The following is a 25916-nucleotide window of genomic DNA, read 5'->3' as shown; positions in this document are numbered from 1 at the left end:
GAGAGATGAATGAAAGGTCTCATCATTCTGTATTGTGAATGGGGAGCAGAGGACCTTTATCCTCCTGATATGCGGAGGCCCTAAAAATCAGATACGGCATCAGAAGGTAAGACCCCCAATACACAAGTTTTATTGCGCTCCTTGGAGTTAGTTCAATCTGACAATGCAGCCCCCAGACCAAAAAAGGTTGTGTACCCCGGCCTAATGAGTTTGAGCATAGACAGGTTCCTTAGGGGTTGGCCAATAATAGTGATAACACAACAGTCTGAACATGGTAACAGAGGACAACAGAGTATGGCATAGCTGGGCATAATCCCGCCCCGCCGGCAGCAACAGCCAGAGGGCCGCAAGGGACAGATTCACCATTCTGATTGTTAGTATCATCGTAGCTCCGCCCCTGACAGCGCCATCTTCTGATTGGTGGATGTGGGGCTGCTGAGCTCCCCGTTTGCAGAGTGTACAGGAAGAAAGCAGGGACTGCCATACACCTCTGCTGTATGTATGCCTCCTAGGCGTTATTTATTACACTATTGCCAGAGTGTGTGCTGGGGCTGTGCGGTCAGCCTTTTACACTTAGGCTATGTTCACACTGCGTGGGTTGTTTTTTTTTTTTAAATGGTTTTTACATAGGTTTTGATGATACTGTAAAAAGCAGCTTTTTGTTACCATGTATTTACATGAAACCAGAGTCCACAAATCTCATGCACACATCTGCTTTTTTTTCCTGACAAATTGCAAAACGCTACATTTTTTAAAGCAGCAGCAGCTCCATGCTTTCATTGTATTTTTGCAGCTTTTTTTGACCATTACAAGGAATGAAGAGTGAATAAAAAAAAAAAAAGCAGCTGCATTTTTAGTCAATGAAACTAGCTTTATTTAAAGGAAATCTGTCACCAGGCTTTTGCTCCCCATCTGAGAGCAGCATAATGTAGAGACAGAGACCCTGATTCCAGAGATGTGTCACTTACTGAGCTGTTTGCTGTCATTTTGATAAAATCAATGTTTTCTCTGCTGCAGAACTAGCAGTTATACAGACCTTATGAATATGGTGGACTACCTGCAGCATGCCAAGTAGTCCTGTAATCATAATCTACTGCTGATTAAACAGTGATTTTATACACTAAGCAGCCCAGGAAGTGACATCGCTGGAAACCGGGTCTCGTTTCCTTCATCATGCTGTGCTCAGATTAGGTGGCAAAAATCTGGTGAGTGTCCCTTTAAACATGTACTATAGACAAATAACTGGGCTTAGTATATTCCTAGTGAACACTGAGTCCAACAGTGATGTTCCCGCTCACCTCCACTACATGCAGCCTACAGATGTAATATGCTATGTGCTTCTCCTCTGTCCTCCAGGGGTGATGTCTGCTCCCCAAACTGCTGTTATATTGCCCCACCCTGTACACTGGTCCCTTTTCACCTTTGCATGTGAGGGTTAACCCTTACCTCCCTTTTACATTGAGCCTGTGTGATATTTTGTTGTATGTCCTGTACAGGAGAGGTAAGGGTTAAGGCCCTGAAAGTGCTTCCTCAGATCTGGGGCTTATCACATCCACTTGTTAGACCAGTGGTGTCAAAACTCAAGGCCCACATCCAAATCCGGCCCCCACATCATTTTATGTGGCCCATGAGGTGTATTGCAAATAACACCTGGGTGCAAGGCTGGGGGGAGGCCTGTGTGGCATTTGGGGATGGGGGAGTACAATGCTGTGCAGATGCCTGTGTGGTGGGATATGGGGTGTGTGACAGCTCTCGTATAGCCCTAGTACCAAGGGACAGCTGTCTGAAAGTTTGTGCGGGCCATGCTTGTACTGTGCTGCATGGAGATTTGCATGAGCCCTTACCATAAGGCTACATGCGCACGCTGCTTTTTTTCCTGCTTTTTTGCTGCTTTTTTGTTGTCAGAACTTTCTGACATTTGACTTCCCAGCAGAGTCTATGAGAAGTCAGATTTGTCATGCGCACATTGCAGTTTGTCAGCGTTTTATTTGTCAAAGGTTTGTGACAAATAAAATGCAGCATGTTCATTCTTCCTGCGTTTTTGTCAACATTTGTCACAAAAACGCAGCAAAAACGCAGGGTGTGAAAAACGCACCGAAAACGCACCTAAAATTACATGCGTTTTTTGTGACATTTCCAGGCTCTCTCTGACAAGGTGCAGTTTTGGCTGCAGTTTGTGAACACAAAAAGATGCAGCGTGCGCATGTAGCCTAACGCTGATGTGGCCCTTGGTGAAAAGGAATTTGACACCCCTGCCTTAGACTTAGGCTACTTTCACACATCAGTTTTCTGCATTCAGGTACAATCCTTTTTTCCAACGGATCCGGCAAAAAAATGTAAAAACCGTATCCACCGGATCCGTTTTTTTAACGGATCCGTTATGCCGGATGCATAAAAAAAACGGATCTGTTGGATCCGTTTTGCATCAGTTTTGTCCATTTTTTTTGCTGGATCTGTTTTTTTCAAAACATTGCAGCATGCTCAGTGTACAAAAACGGATCCAGCAGCCGCATCTGTCGCGGGGGGCGGGGCGCTGCGCTCGCTAACGCTCGGTTCCGGCGCTGCAGCTGCTGCTCGCTGGCTCGAGCGGTGAGCCGGATCCGGGGACTTGAGCGGCGCTCCTCGCCCGTGAGTGAAAAGGGTTTCGGTTTGTTTGGGGATTTAGTCCGTGACGCCACCCACGGGTTGTGGTGAAGATGGGCACGACCACTGCTGGTGACGGGGATCCCGGGAGCAATGGTAGCGAGCAGCTGGGATGTTGTTTTCCCCCTCCGTGGGTAGGGGTTGGTGGTCCCGGGGCCCGATGGTGTGACGGGGAGGCAGGGTCGGTGAGGTGCCGGGCTGCAGGGACAGCGCGGCGCGGTGCCGGATGGCACGGGTGTACTCACTCAGCAATTGATGCACAAAGTCTCCGGTAAACCAAACGGGTGGATGGACGGGTCCCGCAGCCGCCTGCAGTGTCTCTCCCCGGACAGGTGATGGTGGCTGTCTTTCCCTGCACCTTTGTGTACTGTGATGACTCCAATGGCTTCCCAACGGAGCCCGTTTTGCCCGCAGGCGCTGGCCCTCGGATTTCTAGCCGGTGGCGGTGGCTGTATATCCTCACGGTGTGAGCGGTTGCCTTCAATCGGGACTTAGTAGTTAGGGAACCCCCGGGGGTTCCTGTCACATTCGGATTTAACTATTGACGGCGGCTCCTAGCCTGGTCGGGGTCCGATGGCCCTGCCTGTGTGCTTAGCTTCACTCTGTTCCCCGGTCCGGTACCGGTGGGCCACCGCCCAGCCCTGGTCCTTACGGCTCTGCGGAGTTCCACCAACTCCTGCAGACGGCCACCACCGTCTGCCAACCTTGCTCTCAGTGCCTGGGCTCCAACCCAGACACTTGCAGTACGTGACCTCTCACTTTCACCTTCTGAACTGAACTCATTGCTTTTCCCGCCTCCAGGCCTGTGAACTCCTCGGTGGGTGGGGCCAACCGCCTGGCTCCGACCCACCTGGCGTGGACATCAGACCATGGAGGGAGGCAACAAGGGTTTTTGTCTGACTAATGTAACTGTCTGGGGGGTGGGGGTGTGTGTGTGTTTTGTCTGTGGCTACCTGGCTAGTCCAGGGCACCACACATCCGTTTTTTGCCGCATTACGCCGGATCCGGCGTCCATAGGCTTCCATTGTAAAACACTAGGAACATTTATGAACGCAGCGATTTGGGTGCTAAAATTTTGACCCAAATCCGTGGGTACAAAAAGGCAACATGTCAATTACTCCGTGCACTACGGATGCAGCTCCTGCTCTGTCTATGGTGGAGGCAGCAGCCAGAGCGCATGAAATCGGCTTTTGTTAAAATAACTGCATCCATTATGCAGTGTTTCTGTAGTGATTTGAAGCGCACATGTACTGTCAAATCGCTGCAGAATATTCAGCAGTTATGTGCATATGAGCCCTTAGTGTGCATAAACAAAAATGTGATCCCATATGAAGGTGAATTTCATAGTAAAAGTCTAATTAATTCAATAATCTAAATCAGTTTTCTAAAGTACTTAAAATTAAAAGCTCCCTACTGTTCCCTCTCTAATCTAACTTCCAGTTGGCTTGTTTTTGTATTTTTTTTTCAGATGATATTTTGTATGATCCATGTGAAAAGAGACGGAAGGCACTCACCAGATATGCGGGAAAAAAAAAAAAAGCTGTTTTATTCGACCATCAAACGGCCGTCGTCCGACGGCGTCGTCCGACGGATTGTGTGTACCCACCTCCCTCCGCCTTTCCCCCTGACCTGATGGTTGAATAAAACAGCTTTTTTTTACCGCATATCTGGCGAGTGCCTTCCGTCTCTTTTCACATGGACTGTATGGATTGTTGTCTTTTGGAATGAGCACCGTGGCCAGAATGCAAAGAAATTTACAAGCCATATAATCCGTATATATAAACCTGAAATAGGAAGATTGAGCTGTTAGCTCGCTGAATGGTGCCAGGGTTTCCTCCTTTCTTTGTTTTGACATTTCGTATGAATATCCTCAGTGCATGCTGGGATACTCATGGGACGTCATTGGGGGTTGGTGCGGTGCTCACTGCAGCAGCTGTTTTTTTCTCCCAGAAACGAAGCACCATCAGTGACATCTGCTTCAGGGCCATGCTTGCTGTGTTGTCTCCTTACAATTTGCACGGATAGTGTGCTTTTTTGCCGGCTTGTCACTTCTCTTTAGAACTGTCAAGGGAGCGCAGTCACTGTGCATTCAAAGAAATATAACGCAGGGAGCTCCTACTGATCAGGTGTCAGAATTTACAACCAGCACCTACTCTATAGAACAGGGAGTATCCCAGCCCCTGAAAAGAACGTCACTGATGACACTTAGTTTCAGGGTGTTGACCAACTCAGCTCCACTGATGACATCCTGTTTGAGTATCCCAGCATGCATTGTTGATTCTCAAAACAAAACGTCATCAGAAATATATAAAAAAAAAAAAAGGACGCAGAAGTCAGAATAGAGTGGGAGCGTAAGGGAACATTTAATTGAAGTACATTAGAAAAGTGATTAGATTATTGAATTAAAAAGACTTTTGGTGTTAGAGGGGTGGTCTGAAACCAAATGTGAATTTAAGTTCAGCCGATTGGTTTGGTCCTCCACAGCAGTCCCAGTTTTTCATGCAGCCCCTTTGGAAAGTTAATTGGCCTTCTCAATAAGACATAATCGAGAGTTCAGGGAAATCTACCTGAGGACTGGACATAAGTATGCAGGAAATGCAATGGGAGATCCATCACATCCTCTTGTTATGTGTCAAAGGGATCTTTTTGACTGAAGTATCCAAAAGGTATCATAGGAGTGGATTCTCCACTGTTCACAAAAACTTAAAAGATTTCTTCCCTGTGTATCTACTGATGCCTCTCAATTCCATTCCACTAATAGAGGAAAGCGGGTGCCTGGGCATAGAAGACCAATAACAGGGAATAAGGGGATGTTTGGGAGGGCTCAAAGGCTGGAACATCAACTGTAATTTCACCGGACCTCGCTGTGGCCTCTGTAGGACGGGACACACAGATTTATAATGGCGCCTGTTAAAGGGGTTATCCGGCTTCTTTTGACTTTTTTTTTATTCCCCTATTGGGCTACATTGGGGCAGGTAAGTAGATAGAGACCACTTACCTGCCCTGCTGTCAGCCCCTCTCCCCCGGCTCAGAGTGGTCATGTGACCGCTCCTGCCGCGATTTTGCTGCTTCCGGTCATTTCATGTCAACATGGGCAGGGCCATGTTGACATGCAAATCTGGAACAGCATGTCGCCTTCCTGCTGGGCTGTACAGTGCGATGAGCCCCGCCCCCTTCCCTGCACCCTCCCACACATTCCCCCGCACCCCTTACTCTCCCCGCAACCACCCCCCTGCACTGCTGTGGGGTCCGTCACCTGGGGGAGGGGCCTGGCGGCGGCTGCCGTGGTGTCAGCGCCAGCACCGGGCCCCTGCTCAGGATCGCACATTCAAATATACCAGCATCACAGATCACAGATGCCGGTACATTTGAAAGTGCTGATGAGAAGGAGCGCTGCTTCTCATCACTGTCCCGCTGTCTGTGCTCTCTTCAGCACAGTGGTGACGTCACTACTGTGCTGATATGTCCAGAGCACAGACAGCACGCGAACATGCAGGAGCGGCGGGGACCGAGGACGGGTGAGTATGCACTCCCTACATGTGTTCCCTATGGGGATGGGGGATGGGAAGGGGGGGGGGCGGTGCAGAGCCCTGTCTGTGCGTGTGCGCTGCAGAGCCATATGTGTGCGGTGCGCTGCAGAGCCATATGTGTGCGGTGCGGTGCAGAGCCATATGTGTGCGGTGCAGAGCCATATGTGTGCGGTGCAGAGCCATATGTGTGCGGTGCAGAGCCATATGTGTGCGGTGCAGAGCCATATGTGTGCGGTGCAGAGCCATATGTGTGCGGTGCAGAGCCATATGTGTGCGGTGCAGAGCCATATGTGTGCGGTGCAGAGCCATATGTGTGAGTGTGTGGTGCAGAGCCCGATGTGGTGTGGGGTGCAGAGCCCGATGTGGGGCTGTTATTTGCAATGCTGTAGTGATAACAGGTCAGTGCTGAGGCTGAATACTGACAGGGAATGTGTGTGCAGGGGGCGGGCAAAGGGCGAGGCTGGACATTGAGGCCGGGCGGTGCCAGCTCTGACTGAGGTTTTGCACAGGAAGTGGTCAGTTTGAGATGAATGTAAACAAGGAGCTGCAGAGAATAAAGGGTGAATTCAAGAGGAACAAAAGTTAGAAAACAAAAAATAACAATGTAGGGGTGTTTTATATGACAATACAGCACAGATTATCTTAACAAAAATGTTTGAGTTTATGTCGGACAACTCCTTTAAGGGGCATCAGTCATTTTGATGGCAATTAAAGGACTCCAGGCTGCGTTACTCCTGCGGTCAAGCCTCTGAGGGCAGTGTGATCAGAATAGAATACAAAAGACATCCTGATACATACAAAGGAATTCAACAAAGGTGAACCAAAGATTCTATAAGAAGGGGAAGCTCACAGCGCACAAGACCTGCTGATGTGCCTATAGACCAAGGTTGGTGCCAATAAGCTTGGCTGATTGGACGAATATCACTGCTATAGATGCCAAAATACAACACTCAGTGATCATTGCTGACTCGCATTTATCCAGACATGTAAAATGCCAGTGCTGGGAAGGAATCGTGCAGAATAGCACATACATTAGGGCTCTTCTCCACTTGTGTTTACAAATTCACAGCGACACTCGGCTACAAATGTGAGTCGAGAGTCCTGTGTATGTCCTGCGTGTGGTCTGCGTACGGTGTGTGTTTTTTTTCCTCACATAGCATCCGTATGACATGCAAGTGCTATGCGAGTGTTTACGCATACCGCGTCAGACTGGCTACCGGAGGAATCTCCAGTAATACCAGGCCTGGCCGCGGTTGCACTGAACCCCGGATCTGTCACCTGAGCTCCAGAGATCAGCCCGGTGTGTCTGCAGCTGTACTGAACTGAACAGCAATCACCGGGGAATCAATCACTCGGCGCTCGCTGTTCAGGCTGCAGTCTGGAGCTCAGGTGACAGCTCCGGAGTTCAGTGCAAGTAACCGCGACCAGGCCTGGTATTACTGGAGATTCCTCCGGTAGCCAGTGTGACGTGGTATGCAAGTGTCAAGGATCCGTGTGACATGCGCATGCCATCTGTATGACATGCGCATGCAAACGGATTCTGATTTTTTTTCTCGCTCCCATAGGATTGCATGGGGGTGCGACAGCTGAGACTCGGTGAAATCGCAGCATGCTGCAATTTCACCGAGAGCACGAGATGTGCCGTAAAACATTTAGCAAGAGGACACGGCCTCATTGATTAACACTGGTGCGAGTGCGATCCGATTTTCTATTGGATCGCACTCGCACATAGAAATCGCAAGTGGAGAAGAGCCCTTATAGCATGTCACATACAGAAGCACGCTGGCAGTCAATGTCGGATTGCCTGTGATTTGATGTATACTTGATGCGTTTTTGGTGGAGATTTGAGGCAGCATTTTTTAATGCAAAAAAAAAAAAAAAACAACCCAAAAAAACAAACAAACCCAAAAGCCTCCCAAAAAATGCACAGTTTAACCGCATGTTGAAATGCACAGAGGGCATCAGTTTTTATAAAACCAAAACATACTGTATGTGAATATGGAAAAACAGTCCACACTGACTGAACGCAACAAAAGCCTTTTCTGCCAGTAGCAATGTGGCACTTGGGTGTTGACGAGTTCAGCTGTAACCACAGACAACGTATTGTGTTACCCGCAACTAATGGGTGACACAATACAAGCAAAAGCTGCCAAGTGGCAGAGCCGCAGCACAGCCCCGACCATGATATTTTACACTAAAAAAAACATAATGCCGGATCCAGCATATAGAAAAAAAATCTTGTGTTTTATTAAAGATCCATTAAAAGTATTAAAACATGTATCCACATTATGTACATTCTTCCATAAACCCTTAGGCTATGTGCGCACGTAGCGTTCTGCCCTGCAGAAATTTCTGCAGCGATCTGAAGACCACACGTGCGCTTCAATTCGCTGCAGAAAATGTCCGTAGTGAAGAAAAAAAAAAAAGCCGATTCCATGCGCTCTGCCTGCAGCTCCTCCCATAGACAGAGCAGGGGCTGCCGGCAAAGCGCACGGAAGAAGTGACATGTCACTTCTTAGAACGCGCGCTTCGGGCAGCAACCGAAGCGCTGCGCTCTAAAACGCCACGTGCGCACGGCCCCTGCACAATCTCCATAGATTATGCAGGGGATGCAGGACGCATGCAGTTACGCTGCGCTACAAAGCGCAGCGTAACTGCATGTATTTACGCAACGTGCGCACATAGCCTTAAGTGTTATCAGCAAGTACCATCTTGGCTCAAAACGCATCAGCTGGGATTTGTTCTATGGGACAAAACGCCCACAAAATGGAACGTTTTGTAAATCCATGAATAAATATTTAATAAAAAGCATGATTTTTTTTTTTTATAAATGTTGCTTTCAGTATTTTATAGATTGCATCTTCTATTGTGGATTGAATATCCTGTGCATGAGCAGCGCAGGTGATCAGATTACATGCAGGTCGCATTTCACACTGTTCATATGTAGAAACTTTGCTGATGCAGGAGTCGTATTCTAGTAAAATAAATATCAAAACATGACCATACACGTAGGACATGTATAATAAAAAAAAAAAAAAAGTGTTGTGGGTGGAGGGGGGGGGGGGATGTGTATGAGGAACTTCCACGTCATGGTCACATTTTGGACTTTTTCAGGCAGAAAAACACCAAAGTGTACAGGTGTTTTACCACTGAAGTCAAATGTAGGCTTATTCAATACTAGCAGCGGGGTGGGTGTGGATTTTGGAGAAGAACCGGCTGCAAATCACGTCAAGAACTATGTGTTTACTTCCAACACTCTTCCACTCCTCCAATCTATCCTAAACTCTGCGGCCCGCCTAATCCACCTCTCCCCTCGCTACTCTCCAGCCTCGCCACTCTGCCAATCCCTTCACTGGCTTCCCATCACCCAACGACTCCAGTTCAAAACACTAACCATGACATACAAAGCCATCCACAACCTGTCTCCTCCCTACATCTGTGACCTAGTCTCCCGGTACCTACCTGCACGCAACCTCAGATCCTCACAAGATCTCCTTCTCTGCTCCTCCCTTATCTCCTCTTCCCACAATCGCGTACAAGATTTCTCCCGTGCATCCCCCATACTCTGGAACGCTCTACCTCAGCACATCAGACTCTCCCCTACCGTGGAAAGCTTCAAGAGGAACCTCAAGACCCACCTCTTCCACCAAGCCTACAACCTACAATAGCCCTCAGTCCAGTAGACCACTGCGCAACCAGCTCTGTCCTCACCTATTGTACCATCACCCATTCCCTGTAGACTGTGATCCCTCGCGGGCAGGGTCCTCTCTCCTCCTATACCAGTCTGTTTTGTACTGTTAATGATTGTTGTACGTATACCCTTTCACTTGTAAAGCGCCATGGAATAAATGGCACTATAATAATAAATAATAATAATAATAATACTTAAATTAAAGGGGTATTCCCAGCGCCAAGATCCTATCCCAATATGTAGTAGGTGTAATAATACGAATATTAGCAAATGCCACCAATTAGAAATGTAGTATCGGTCTCCTGATATAGCCATGTCTCTTACCTCATGTGTAGGGCATTAGGTATCCATGGTTATGGCCACGCACATAGTGACAGTTAGGTATCCATGGTTATGACCAGTCTGTGTGATCATTCACCCTCCTAGCATTTGTTATTTGACTTTTGGCACATTATTTATTCATGTATGTTTGTGGATTTGGTCCCTGACCTTTTAGTATTAAGATTAAAAGTTATATTTTATTGGGGATCCCTTTTTTGGTTTTTGAAACCTATCCCCCCATTTTTTCTTCTAGGCTGCGGCCTGGTTATACATATTATGACCACGCACATAGTGAGTTAGGTATCCATGGTTACGACCACTAGCAACTAAGGGTACCGTCTCACTAAACGACGTACCAGCGATTCCGACCGCGATACGACCTGGTCAGGATCGCTCGTGCGTCGCTACATGGTCGCTGGTGAGCTGTCAAACAGGCAGATCTCACCAGAGACTCTGCACTTGCTAACCAGGGTAAAAATCGGGTAACTAAGCAAAGCGCTTTGCTTGGTTACCCGATATTTACCCTGGTTACCAGAATACACCACTTAGCGCTGGCTCCCTGCACACGTAGCCAGGGTACACATCGGGTTACTAAGCAAAGTGCTTTGCTTAGTTACCAGATATTTACCCTGGTTACCAGCGTAGGCCGCTTACACACAGTCGGTGCTCGTTGGTCTCCCGCTCTCAAACACGCCAATGTGTGCTGCCCTGCGGAAGACCAATGAGCAAAAAATGAACCAGAACAGTGTGTAACAATCAGCGATTTCACAGCAGGGACCAGGTCGCCGCTTAGTGTCACACACCGAGATCGCTGATGAGGTCACTGGTGCGTCACAAAACCTGTGACTCAGCAGCGATCTCGCTATGTGAGAAGTACCCCTAAGTTACAATGCCCTGCACATGAGTTAACAGACACAGCTAATCAGGAGAACTATACATTTGTAATTGGAGGTACAGTACAGACCAAACATTTGGACACACCTTCTCATCTCTAGAACAAATATTAAGAGGAGACTTTGTGCAGCAGGCCTTCATGGTAAAATAGCTGCTAGGAAACCACTGCTAAGGACAGGCAACAAGCAGAAGAGACTTGTTTGGGCTAAAGAAATTAGACCAGTGAAAATCTGTGCTTTGGTCTGAGGAGTCCAAATTTGAGATCTTTGGATCCAACCACTGTGTCTTTGTAGAAAACGTGAACGGATGGACTCTACATGGCTGGTTCCCACCATGAAGCATGGAGGAGGTGGTGTGACGGTGTGGGGGTGCTTTGCTGGTGACACTGTTGGGGATTTATTCAAAATTGAAGGCATACAGAACCAGCATGGCTACCACAGCATCTTGCAGTGGCATGCTATTCCATATGGTTTGCGTTTAGTTGGACCATCATTTATTTTTCAACAGGACAATGACCCCAAACACACCTCCAGGCTGTGTAAGGGCTATTTGACTAAGAAGGAGAGTGATGGGATGCTACACCAGATGACCTGGTCTCCACAGTCACAAGACCTGAACCCAATCGAGATGGTTTGGGGTGAGCTGGACAGCAGAGTGAAGGCAAAAGGGCCAACAAGTGCTAAGCATCTCTGGGAACTCCTTCAAGACTGTTGGAAGACCATTTCCGGTGACTACCTCTTGAAGCTCATCAAGAGAATGCCAAGAGTATGCAAAGTAGTAATGAAAGCAAAAGATGACTACTTTGAAGAACCTAGAATATAAGACATATTTTCAGTTGTTTCACTCACATTTATTTCATTGAACATGTTTTAGTTTTTTACCCACGGTTTTGCTGCAGAGATTTCTTCAGAAATGTTTGTGATCTTTCTGCAGACATTCCCCAGCAAAACCTATGGGAAAAAAAAATAGCTGTGCGCACACTGCAATTTTTTTCTCAAGACAATTCTTTCTGCAGAATTTCTTGAGAAAATTTCTTGCGAAAATGTGCATGTCACTTCTTTTCTGCAGGTACCTGCGGTATTTCACTCCATTCACTGTAATGTAATCGCGAAATACCGCGGTATACCGCAGCTAGCAAATGATGTGCGGTATACCCTCGGTATAGCCGCGGTTTACCTGCGGTAATGTTCATCACCGCCTGCGTTTTGCAGGAAGTGATGTCATTATGACAGGAAGAGGAAGTGGAGCAGAGAGTAAAACACACACATCACACTCCCTGGACGCCGCACGGAAGCACTTCTGTGTGACCTCCGTCGGGTGCCAGTGCAGTATGTGTCCCGCTCCAGCCCTGCAGCTGCCCGCACTGCAGTGTCAGTGTCTGCCCGCACTGCAGTGTCAGTGTCTGCCCGCACTGCAGTGCTGGCAGCCGCGGGGATGACGAGCCCTGCTGTCAGGAAGTTAGATGAGATGATTACCTGCTGTGACGATCTCCTGCTCTCCTGACGTCAGCGCTATCACTGCCTTTTGTGCCCGCCACATTCTCACGTCACGTCTCGTGGGCGGCCCGAGACTGTCACTAGCGGTGACGTCACGGGATCCCGCGACTCTTCGCTGAGAACGTGTCGGACATAGAAGTCAGTGACAGCGCTGATGTCAGGAGTACAGGAGATCACAGCAGGTAATGATCTCATCTAACTTCCTGAGAGCAGCGCTCGTCATCCCCTGCAGTGACCTGGGCTGAACTCATGATGTTAGCTCAGGTCACTGCATGGCTCTCCCAGCCAATGGTGAACATTCTGTTCTTCACTGACTGGGACAGTGGCTATGGTATGGACGTCGTGGCACCCCCTTATTGGATTACGCCGGACCCGGATTTGATTGTTCTTTTCAATAAATTGGTGACAGAGGGAATGTTTTGGGGAGTGTTTTTTCAAATAAAACTTTTTTTGTCGTCTATTTTTTATTTCTTACTGACTGGGTGTATGATGTCGGGTATCTGATAGACGCGTGACATCACTAACCCTAGGGCTTGATGCCAGGTGGCATTACACATCTGGCATCAACCCCATATATTACCTAGTTTGCCACCGCAACAGGGCAACGGGATGAGTTGGGGCAAAGCGCCAGGATTGGCACGTCTAATGGATGCGCCACTTCTGGGGTGGCTGTGGCCTGCTATTTTTAGGCTGGGGAGTGTCCAATAACGGTGGACCTCCCTAGTCTGAGAATACCAGACCACAACTGTCCGCTTTACCTTGGCTGGTGATCCAATTTGGGGGGGGGCGGGGGGGGGGGGGGAGACTCCACGTTTTTTGTTTTAAATTATTTATTTAATTTAAAATAACAGCGTGGGGTGCCCTCTGTTTTGGATTACCAGCCAAGGTGAAGCTGCCAGCTGTGGTTTGCAGGCTGCAGCCGTCTGCTTTACCCTAGCTGGCTACAAAAGATAGGGGGGACCCCACGTCTTTTTTTTTTTAATTATTTTTTTTTTGTCTAAATACAAGGCCAAGCACCCTTTAGTGCCACATGAAAGTCACTAAAGGGTGCCAGCTTAGAAAATGCAGGGAGGTAGGACATTATATATGTCTTTCTCATCTATTATCCATCTACCTATTCATCTATCCATCTTTCCCTCTATCCATTATCTGTCTGTCTATCGATTATCTATCTATTATCTATATTATTTATTGCAGTTACAGCATAAAAAACTGCAGGGACCAACCTGTGGAAAAACCGCAGCAAAAACGTGGCAAAACCGCATGCGTTTTTCCAGTGGCTTTTGTGCGTTTTTTTTACCGCAGATGTGGTAATCTTCAACTCCCAGAAGTTTCTCAAGAAATTTTCTTGAGAAAAATCACTTTTCTAGTGCGCGCATAGCCTTAAGGTTTGTCCACTCAGATTGATAGAGGATTGGCCACAAGTTGTGTACAGAAAATCTGCTTCTAATTAATGTGAATGTACAGTTAGGTCCAGAAATATTTGGACAGTGACACAATTTTCGCGAGTTGGGCTCTGCATGCCACCGCATTGGATTTGAAATGAAACCTCTACAACAGAATTCAAGTGCAGATTGTAACGTTTAATTTGAAGGTTTGAACAAAAATATCTGATAGAAATTGTAGGAATTGTACACATTTCTTTACAAACACTCCACATTTTAGGAGGTCAAAAGTAATTGGACAAATAAACCAAACCCAAACAAAATATTTTTATTTTCAATATTTTGTTGCGAATCCTTTGGAGGCAATCACTGCCTTAAGTCTGGAACCCATGGACATCACCAAACGCTGGGTTTCCTCCTTCTTAATGCTTTGCCAGGCCTTTACAGCCGCAGCCTTCAGGTCTTGCTTGTTTGTGGGTCTTTCCGTCTTAAGTCTGGATTTGAGCAAGTGAAATGCATGCTCAATTGGGTTAAGATCTGGTGATTGACTTGGCCATTGCAGAATGTTCCACTTTTTTGCACTCATGAACTCCTGGGTAGCTTTGGCTGTATGCTTGGGGTCATTGTCCATCTGTACTATGAAGCGCCGTCCGATCAACTTTGCGGCATTTGGCTGAATCTGGGCTGAAAGTATATCCCGGTACACTTCAGAATTCATCCGGCTACTCTTGTCTGCTGTTATGTCATCAATAAACACAAGTGACCCAGTGCCATTGAAAGCCATGCATGCCCATGCCATCACGTTGCCTCCACCATGTTTTACAGAGGATGTGGTGTGCCTTGGATCATGTGCCGTTCCCTTTCTTCTCCAAACTTTTTTCTTCCCATCATTCTGGTACAGGTTGATCTTGGTCTCATCTGTCCATAGAATACTTTTCCAGAACTGAGCTGGCTTCATGAGGTGTTTTTCAGCAAATTTAACTCTGGCCTGTCTATTTTTGGAATTGATGAATGGTTTGCATCTAGATGTGAACCCTTTGTATTTACTTTCATGGAGTCTTCTCTTTACTGTTGACTTAGAGACAGATACACCTACTTCACTGAGAGTGTTCTGGACTTCAGTTGATGTTGTGAACGGGTTCTTCTTCACCAAAGAAAGTATGCAGCGATCATCCACCACTGTTGTCATCAGTGGACGCCCAGGCCTTTTTGAGTTCCCAAGCTCACCAGTCAATTCCTTTTTTCTCAGAATGTACCCGACTGTTGATTTTGCTACTCCAAGCATGTCTGCTATCTCTCTGATGGATTTTTTCTTTTTTTTCAGCCTCAGGATGTTCTGCTTCACCTCAATTGAGAGTTCCTTAGACTGCATGTTGTCTGGTCACAGCAACAGCTTCCAAATGCAAAACCACACACCTGTAATCAACCCCAGACCTTTTAACTACTTCATTGATTACAGGTTAACGAGGGAGACGCCTTCAGAGTTAATTGCAGCCCTTAGAGTCCCTTGTCCAATTACTTTTGGTCCCTTGAAAAAGAGGAGGCTATGCATTACAGAGCTATGATTCCTAAACCCTTTCTCCGATTTGGATGTGAAAACTCTCATATTGCAGCTGGGAGTGTGCACTTTCAGCCCATATATATATAATTGTATTTCTGAACATGTTTTTGTAAACAGCTAAAATAACAAAACTTGTGTCACTGTCCAAATATTTCTGGACCTAACTGTATGAGATCCTCTTGGCTGTATAGAGTAACCTGCAGTGCGGGATTACAATCTGCAACATTACAAATTATGCTGCAAATTTTCACTAAACCTGCAACATATTTTTGCAAGGGCACCTTCTATAACTGTATGGTTTATATCACAGAACTCTTTGGATACTACAGAATTAGATAAACAGCTGACAAGGTCCGTATGCAGCACTAACTTAAGGCTATGTGTTCACGGGAGAATGTAGCTGCGGATTTTTCTGCATCAAAATTCGCAGCTTTCCCGCAAAATCCGCACCTTTTCAAAGGTGCGGATTTGCCGCGGATTTTTTTTTTTCCCCAATTTTAAAGCCAAAATCCGGATGAAAATCCGCAACAATAATTGACATGTTGCAGATTTTTCCGGATCAAAATCCGCACGAAATCCGCTGCGGAAAAATCCGCAGCGTGGGCACAGCATTTCCAAAATGCCATAGAAATGGCTGGGAAGTGCCTGAGCACCTGAGCGCAGCTTTTCCGCGAGAAATCCGTGGCAAAATCCACGCATTTTCCGCAGCGTGGGCACATAGCCTAAGAGTTTAAGAAAAAAATAATATCTTAAAACTGGAAGGATCGGCGGGAATCTCTAATAACCTCCTGTATGTCACATTAGGTGGCTCAAGTGTATGTAACAACGCGGATAAGTTTACCTTTTTCCCTTTCTAGGTGATCGACATTGCACTTTGTACATCGGTTTGGGAAACATGATTCACGGCAGAAATCCTTGAGACCACACAGACACAGACATGTGAAAAGCAAAGCTGAGAAAAGTAAACGAACAGACCAGCATCGTGAAGAGAGACAAAAAACAAGCCTAAATTACCTGCAGCGAGCCCGATGTCCATGATTATAGGTGACGTAAATGGCTTATCATGGTGATCCTGTACAGGAGGCCGTAAGACATAGCCGTAACCCCGCAGTATTAAATATACGAGGGGGGAGCAGATTATCTTCAATACTGGCACAAAAGTTTAAAAAATGCTCTGGGTGTGTCCGCAACCCGAGGCAGAGGGAAGAACAGGCTCCGTGGGTTTAACGAGTCTATAGAATCTGCTCCTGGTTATGGAACCAGCTTAGTGTTTCTGAGCCCCTGGCTGGGAACATACATTGTCATGCTCCAACTACCCGCGACTCGGGAAGGTCATATGATCCAAACAAGGGATATTATGTGTAATTCCTGCAAAGCACGCCATCCACAAACAGAAGCGAAGCCACGCACAATAACACCACACAACAGTCTCACTTTCCTCTCCAGGTCTTATATATACGATTCTCCTAATTGGACATTTCCGTTATACGCTTCATAAATCTTGTGCTGCAATTACAACCATTTTCGGGGATTTTTAGCAAAATTGTTTTTTTGTTTGTTTTTTTAGTAGTTTCAGGTTGCAAGAAAACAATTAAACATTAGTGTGTCGGTAAAGATTGCCAAACTCCTAAAAGATTATGTCCTGTTGCGTTTAAAGGAGAAGTCTCAACCTCTTAAATGGGTAAAATTGATAAGTTGTAAAAAAAAAATCAACCAACTTTGCAATTTAACTTTTATAAATACGTAATTACTTACCGGTAATGTGTTTTTTCTGAACCCATGACAGCACCCTTACATCGTGGTGCTGTCATGGGTGCTGGAAAAAAATTACTCTCCGTTCTTAAGAAGGGGGGATTAAAGCGGGCTCTACGCGCTGCAACATCGCTAACGATGTCGCGAGCGATAGCACCCGCCCACGTCTGTGGCGCGTCACGGGGTGAACGCTGCCGTAGCGAACAATATCGATACGGCAGCGTCACACGCAATTACCTCTTCACCGACGTCGCTGTGGCCGCCGAAAACAATCTCTCCTTTAAGGGGGAGGTTCGTTCGGCATCACAGCGCCGTCACTAAGCGGCCGCCCAATAGAAGCGAAGGAGCGGACGTAACATCCCGCCCACCTCCTTCCTTCCTCATTGCCGACGGCCGCAGGTACGATGATGTTCCTCGTTCCCAGGGTGTCACACGTAGCGATGTGTGCTGCCTCAGGAACGACGAACAACCTGCGTCCTGCAACAGCAACGATAATTGGGATTAGAACGACGTGTCAACGATCAACGATTAGGTGAGTAATTTTGATCGTTAACGGTTGTTCGTGCGTTTCACACGCAACAACGTTGCTAACGAGTCCGGATGTGCGTCACGAATTTCGTGACCCCAACCACATCTAGTTAGCGATGTCGTTGCGTGTAAAGCCCGCTTTAGTCTATCAGTTGGCCGGTTTCCTAGGCAAGGAGTGCTCGCTTACAAGCTGTTTACCATACAGCTTGTAAGTGTAACTCTGATGGTGGCTAGATCCCTTGAGCTTCTCCAATGTGGGAACCTGCCTCTGCTTCCAGCATGTTAAAGAAGCAGTGGTGACTACCAGAAATACCAGAGGGCGCTACTCCGCCTTCTCTGGCAGCCCCATAAACAATGGTTAGGTTGAGTAGCGGCAAATCAGCTCCATTCCAGAGAAGGCTCTCTAGCGGCCGGGTCCCAGACACACATTCTTGGGATCAGCAAGTTGCCCCTATCCATTAAAAGGGTTTTTCTTTTATTGCATCTTCAAGAGCGTACCTATACCCAGGCAAGACTCTGTTTCCTGAATAATGTTCTTAATGACAGAATAGGGGCCCAGACCCCAGCAATCACGAAGTTATTCCTTTGACTAGAGGGTAAAAATTTATTGTGAATCCTTTAAAGCCTGCATTAAAGGATCACATAATGTTGTAAAACAGCTTAAAGGGAATCTGTCAGCAGATTTTTTCTATTTAATCTAAGAGCAGCATAATGTAGAGCAGGGGTGGGCAATAAATTTTCCCATGGGGCCGCATGAAAAATTGGGATTGGTTTAGAGGGCCGGACTAATATAATTACCTCAGTTCTACCCAATATACTACATTACTACACCCCCTCCATATACTACACCTGTAATAAACTACACCCCCATATACTACACCTGTATTATACTACACTCCCTCCATATACCTGTAATATACTACACCCCCATATACACCTGTATTATACTACACCACTATATAATACACCTCCGATATACTACATCATTACACCCCTATATACTACACCTGTAATATACTACATCTCTACACCCCATATACTACACCTGTAATATACTACATCTCTACACCCCATATACTACACCTGTAATATAGTACACCCTCATATAGTACACCCTCATATAGTACACCCTCATATAGTACACCCTCATATAGTACACCCTCATATAGTACACCCTCATATAGTACACCCTCATATAGTACACCCTCATATAGTACACCCTCATATAGTACACCCTCATATAGTACACCCTCATATAGTACACCCTCATATAGTACACCCTCATATAGTACACCCTCATATAGTACACCCTCATATAGTACACCCTCATATAGTACACCCTCATATAGTACACCCTCATATAGTACACCCTCATATAGTACACCCTCATATAGTACACCCTCATATAGTACACCTGTAAGATACTACACCTCCATATAGTACACCTGTAATATACTACATCACTACACCCCTATATAGCACACCTGTAATATACTACACCTCCATATAGCACACCTGTAATATACTACGCCTCCATATAGTACACCTGTAATATACTACATCACTATACCCCCATATACTACACCACTATATACACCTCCATATAGCACACCTGTAATATACTACACCCCCATATGTCACACACCCTGCTCCCCATACAGCATGCACCCCCATATCACACGCACTACACCCCCATATGTCACACACCCTGCTCCCCATACAACCTGCACCCCCCAGATCACACACACTACACCCAGATATGTCACACACCCTGCCCACATATCTCACCCTGCCTGTACCCCAACTTACCCCTCTCAAACACTCTGCACCCCTTCACATCCTTCTGTCAGTCTGCAGCCCTCATATGCCACTCACCCTGCAACTTCATCTTTCCACATATGCCACTCACCCTGCAACTCCAGCTTCCCACATATGCCACTCACCCTGCAACTCCATCTTCCCACATATGCCACTCACCCTGCAACTCCATCTTCCCACATATGCCACTCACCCTGCAGCTCCATCTTCCCACATATGCCACTCACCCTGCAACTCCAGCTTCCCACATATGCCACTCACCCTGCAACTCCAGCTTCCCACATATGCCACTCACCCTGCAACTCCATCTTCCCACATATGCCACTCACCCTGCAGCTCCATCTTCCCACATATGCCACTCACCCTGCAGCTCCATCTTCCCTCATATGCCACTCACCCTGCAACTCCATCTTCCCTCATATGCCACTCACCCTGCAACTCCATCTTCCCTCATATGCCACTCACCCTGCAACTCCATCTTCCCTCATATGCCACTCACCCTGCAACTCCATCTTCCCTCATATACCACTCACCCTGCAACTCCATCTTCCCTCATATGCCACTCACCCTGCAGCTCCATCTTCCCACATATGCCACTCACCCTGCAGCTCCATCTTCCCTCATATGCCACTCACCCTGCAGCTCCATCTTCCCTCATATGCCACTCACCCTGCAACTCCATCTTCCCTCATATGCCACTCACCCTGCAGCTCCATCTTCCCTCATATGCCACTCACCCTGCAGCTCCATCTTCCCACATATGCCACTCACCCTGCAACTCCATCTTCCCTCATATGCCACTCACCCTGCAACTCCATCTTCCCACATATGCCACTCACCCTGCAACTCCATCTTCCCTCATATACCACTCACCCTGCAACTCCATCTTCCCTCATATGCCACTCACCCTGCAGCTCCATCTTCCCACATATGCCACTCACCCTGCAACTCCATCTTCCCTCATATACCACTCACCCTGCAACTCCATGTTCCCACATATGCCACTCACCCTGCAGCTCCATCTTCCCACATATGCCACTCACCCTGCAACTCCATCTTCCCTCATATGCCACTCACCCTGCAACTCCATCTTCCCACATATGCCACTCACCCTGCAACTCCATCTTCCCACATATGCCACTCACCCTGCAGCTCCATCTTCCCTCATATGCCACTCACCCTGCGACTCCATCTTCCCACATATGCCACTCACCATGCAGCTCCATCTTCCCTCATATGCCACTCACCATGCAGCTCTATCTTCCCACATATGCCACTCACCCTGCAACTCCAACTTCCCTCATATGCCACTCACCATGCAGCTCCATCTTCCCACATATGCCACTCACCATGCAGCTCCATCTTCCCACATATGCCACTCACCATGCAGCTCCATCTTCCCACATATGCCACTCACCATGCAGCTCCATCTTCCCACATATGCCACTCACCCTGCAGCTCCATCTTCCCACATATGCCACTCACCATGCAGCTCCATCTTCCCTCATATGCCACTCACCCTGCAGCTCCATCTTCCCACATATGCCACTCACCCTGCAGCTCCATCTTCCCACATATGCCACTCACCCTGCAGCTCCATCTTCCCACATATGCCACTCACCCTGCAGCTCCATCTTCCCACATATGCCACTCACCCTGCAGCCCCCTCATGTCCCCTCTTTTCTTATTACCAGTCATCATGTGTCCACATCTCCTTCAGGATTCAGTATCTTTGCTTTCTGCCCGGCATCCTGTGTCTCCTCCCACACAGTCACATGAGCGTGACGTCATCGCAGGTCCTGCAGGATGAATTATTCCGTCTGCTGTGCTGCTTCTTCTGCCGGGCGGGAACTTTTGAAATGACACACCCAGCGCAGTACTGACAACGTCAGAGCGCGCGCGTGTGTCACTGACAATTAGTGCTGGCAGGGAACAGAGGAAAGACTCCTGCGTTCCGCTGCCTGCACTGACTGTGCGGACCTACACAGGATCTCTCCCTGCTCAGCACGCTGCAGCCCGGCTCCACTGCACCGGCTGAAGACGGGCGGGCCGGTCACAGAGAGTAGGCGGGCCGGATGTGGCCCGCGGGCCGCCCCTTGCCCGGGTCTGATGTAGAGGTAAAGACCCTGACTCCAGTGATGTGTCACTTACTAGGCTGTGTTTTATTGTTTCAATACAATCAGTGTTTTAATCAGCAGGATATTATCATCATAGGACAAGCAGCCTAGTGCCTCGTATTCCAACCCCACCATGTACAGGAAGCTATGGAGTTGGCGGGGTTATACAGAGAAAACTGATTCTATAATAACCACTGCACCCATTAAACTAAGTGATACATTGCTGGAATCAGGATCTCTGCCTCTACCTCATGCTGCTATAAGATTATATAGCAAAAATCTGCTAACAAAATTTCCTTTAAAAATCTACTTGGTAAAGTTATAGTAAGGATTATGGATTTCTTCGTTATAAAAGAGTTAACAAAAATATCTTATTTCTTTAAAGTACAGCATCACTCTTGTCCAGAGGCCCAGTCTGATATTGCACATCAGCCCAATTCACTTCAATGGGACTGCGCTTCAATATCAGACACACAACAAAAGAGGTTGATTTTGTTTTCGGAAACAATCCCCAGAGTGTAAGCCCCATGACAACAGGTATCCATAATGGGCTGAGTATGTGCAGACTTTTACCACAATCAGAAGTGTAGAAGTCATCGGCACTTGCACGTTCTTCACTTTGCAGCGCTCCTTTATTTGCCTTTGCTATATCCATGGTTGGGTCAGCTGTTCCTCCCAGACTCTCTGGCTGCTGCGTAACAAAGTTCAAATCTGGAGCAGCGCAGGCCGGGAGGGAGGGATGGAGGCCGGGCACAGCACTCATGCCAGCTGGAAGGTCACTGTGAAAGGCATTGCAAGTGTGAGAGGACTCTGAAGAACGTCCAGAGTGACTGGAAGGGGGGCGAACATGTTCACAACCGCAGATCCCCTCGTCTTCTTCAGAGTCATAACCGGTGAAGTCCTCGTAAAGCTCCACAGAAGTGTCTTGGTAGAACGAAAAAAAAAATTGTTTAAAAGAACAGAGAGTCCTCAGTGGTTGATACCTTTTAATGGCTAACTGAAAAGATGGTAATAATTGCAAGCTTTCGAGACTACTCAGGTCTCTTCATCAGGCATGGTACTCTACTGGCTAACACGGTACAAAGATATATTTTACTTGTATCAAATTGGTAGAACGATACAGCAGAAGGCTGAAGCTCTTCATTAACCGATGTCCCGTATGGACAACCCTCATAATCACTGCCGGCTAAGTCCTCCATAGAAGATTTTGTCCTTTTTGAGTCCCGTAAAAGTGAGACAGCTTCATCATCCGGCTGAGAGCACAGCTTCTGGAAAATAACTTGTCGGCAGTGTCCGCAGCAATGACAACAAATACTGTTCCCCATTATCCTAGATGAGGACTACCTCTCACCCGCATGATTCCCAACTTGCCACTTGTCCAGTGGTGTTACTATTAATAAAGGCACCGTGGCTGAGCAGCCCGCACATCCTGAATGTAATTCTGAAGGGGGGCGCATGGGCTACAAAGTTTCATTGGACCAAGGCCAGTACTGGGCACTTAACAATACCCAGAAGCTCAAAGACAGCAGATTTCATGGACTCCTAGACAGGAATAGTAAAAGAGGCCTAAACCAGGGAGAGCGTGTCCTCCATAACTGCAAAGCAAGCTTAACTCTTTAGTAACATCTACAAAATGCAGCTATGATAATGCACAAGGGTTCTAAAGAGCACCATCTGAAATGGAGAGGAGGTGCACATGCTTGGCCACGACTTCATTCATTGTCTATGGGACTACTGGAAATAGTCGAGCGCTGTTCTCACCTTTTGCCTCGCTCATTGGTCTTCTGCAACCACTAACAGAACTTCTCCACACACTGGATCTCATCTTCACCCGCCTCTGTTCCTTAACTCACCTCTCCCCCGTCCGACCATAACATTCTCACACGCTCTTCCCCCTCATTTCCAAGTGCACAATCCCAAGTCCACAAACTTACACACACAGTTGCAAAAATCTCAAACACCTTGATTTACACTCATTTTGAGTCCCTTCTGCCTCTGGCAGACATAGGTTCCTTACACGATGCCGATGCTGCTGCCACCATCTTATATAATACCACAATAGCTGCAGCTCTCAAATTGGTGCCACCCTCCACACACAAAATCATATAGTCAGGCAACCATGGCACATCAACTGGACTAGAGAGCTGAGGCGGGATTCCAGGGTTGCTGAGCGGAGATGGAAGAGATCCCATTCCTACAAGCACTTCATCACATACAAACAGTCCCTCATCAATGTCAAGTCAACACTCACTGCTGTAAATCAAACCTGCTTTTCATATCCTCCTGGTCTCAATCCTAAACAGCTATTCAACAATTTCAATCCTCTCCTTCGTCCCCCAGCACTTCCTCCCTCTTTTCTCAGCTGAAGACTTTGCCTCATTCTTCAAGCAGAAGATTGATCATATGAAAGAAAGCTTTGGCCTACAGTCCCTGCAGCCCTTCCTCATAACTAGAGATGAGCAAAACCGAACCTTTAAGTTTGGTGTTCGTACTGAACACAGACTTTACAAAAGAAAAAAAAAAATCAGTGTTCAAGTTTGGATGCTTTGCTCGAGTGAGCATTGCTGGGCTTGGGTACGCTCGGTGCTCAGACCAGTGCGAGCTGCTTGCAGTGTTTGAATGGCTCGCACTGGGGGTAAAATCAGAGTTATCAAATGTAGTGTGTACAATAAAAATTTAAATAAATCATCCCTCCCTCTCTCCCCGGGAGTGCTTTGTTTACAGCTGGCTGCCCAATTAGTGAGTTCCAATGAAATTTGGGTCCAGAACAAAACTTTAGATTAAATCCAACAGAACCCGCAGAACCAGAACTTCTACGGGGCTGCTTATGTTTACTCAACCACTCAGCCCTCTTCCTCCAAAACTAGCTTCTCCGCCATTACAGAAGATAAACTTTCCTCTACTCTCCAGATCACATCTCACCACCTGTGCACTTGACCCGATCCAATCTCATACCTCACCCCAGTCTTTATCCCAACCCTAACCCATCTCTTCAACCTATCACTAAGAACTGGCGTCTTCCCCTCATGCGTTAAACATGTCCCATGCTCAAAAAGCCCTCCCTCGACCCATCCTTTGAGTCTAGCCTAGCCATAGCCCCATGTCACTTCTCATGTCTGCCTCAAAACTACTGGAACAGCATGTCCATTTTGAATTGTGTTCCCTCTTTGACTGGTTTCAATTTGGTTTATGACTGCATCATTCAATTGAAACGAAAGATACCAATGACCTACTAACCACCAAAGCCAAGGTACATTAACTCTGTCCACCTCGACCTCTCCTTTAATGCAGTGAACCATTCCCTCCTACTACAGAGTCTCTCATCTCTTGGCATTACAGACTTTGCCCCATCTTGGATCTCTTCATACCCAACAGACCTGACATTCAGCATCTCCCACTCACACACCACCTCCTCATCTCACACCCTTTCAGTGTCCTTCAAGGTTCAGTTCTAGGACCCCTGCACTTTTCCATCTACATCTTCAGACAGGGAAAGCTCAAGAGTCCCCCAGCTTTTAGTATCATCTCTACGCTGATGACACACAGATCTACATCTCTTGACCCGATATAATCTCCTTAGTAACCAGAATCCCACAATGTGTCAGCTATTTCATCCGTCTTTACTGCTCAATTTTTAAAACTTAACATGGAGAAAAGAGAATTCATCATCTTTCCCCATATCACTCAAACCTCTATCCATCGAAATCAATGGCTGCTCAATCTCCCCAATCCCAGTGCTCTCTCCTTCAAACCACAAATCAAAGCCCTTTCCACCTCCTGCAGACGCACTCAAAAATATTTCCCTGATCCGTACATTACTTAACCAAGTATCTGCAAAACACTAGTGCATGCCCTCATCATCTCCCACCTCAACTACTGTATCCTGCTCTGTGGACTTAAGTGTAACACTCTTGCACCCCTCCAATCTCTCCTAAAATTATTCTGCATGACTAATCCACCTGTCGCCCCAGTATTTCCTAGCCTCTGCTCTGTCAGTTCCCTTCACTGGCTCCCCATCGCCCACAGACCACAGTTCAAAAGCCTAACCATGACATACAAAGCCACCCACAACCTGTTTTCTTCATATATCGGAGATCTCCTTCTAAAGTCCCCTCTTCCCACAATCACAAACAATATTTCTCCTGTGCATTCCCCACTCTCTGGAACTGTCTCAACTCCA

The 25916-nt window shown here is 47.0% G+C and overlaps 1 protein-coding gene across 4 annotated transcripts in view; it reads right to left on the bottom strand.

Annotated features, from left to right (window-relative positions):
• CLUH (CLUH binding protein of NUMT mRNA) overlaps nt 1-25916 on the bottom strand; it is a 133682-nt gene that overhangs the window by 94689 nt on the left and 13077 nt on the right. Inside the window, exons 1-2 of one of the 4 annotated variants that reach the window (XM_075335295.1) lie at nt 22868-23091; nt 22310-22704 (exon numbers count right to left, since the gene is read on the bottom strand). The exons of 1 other annotated variant lie outside the window; for it this stretch is intronic. In XM_075335295.1, the coding sequence (XP_075191410.1) occupies nt 22310-22704; nt 22868-23061 (589 nt within the window). In that variant the 5' untranslated portion in view covers nt 23062-23091. Of the gene's footprint in view, nt 1-16535; nt 16596-22309; nt 22705-22867; nt 23092-25916 lie in introns of those variants that run through there. 2 more of the 4 variants (XM_075335292.1, XM_075335294.1) reach the window with 2 other exon arrangements.

Source organism: Anomaloglossus baeobatrachus, chromosome 2 (genome assembly GCF_048569485.1).
Source record: "Anomaloglossus baeobatrachus isolate aAnoBae1 chromosome 2, aAnoBae1.hap1, whole genome shotgun sequence".
Lineage (NCBI taxonomy): Eukaryota > Metazoa > Chordata > Amphibia > Anura > Aromobatidae > Anomaloglossus > Anomaloglossus baeobatrachus.
This window is presented reverse-complemented; position numbering and strand designations above follow the sequence as displayed.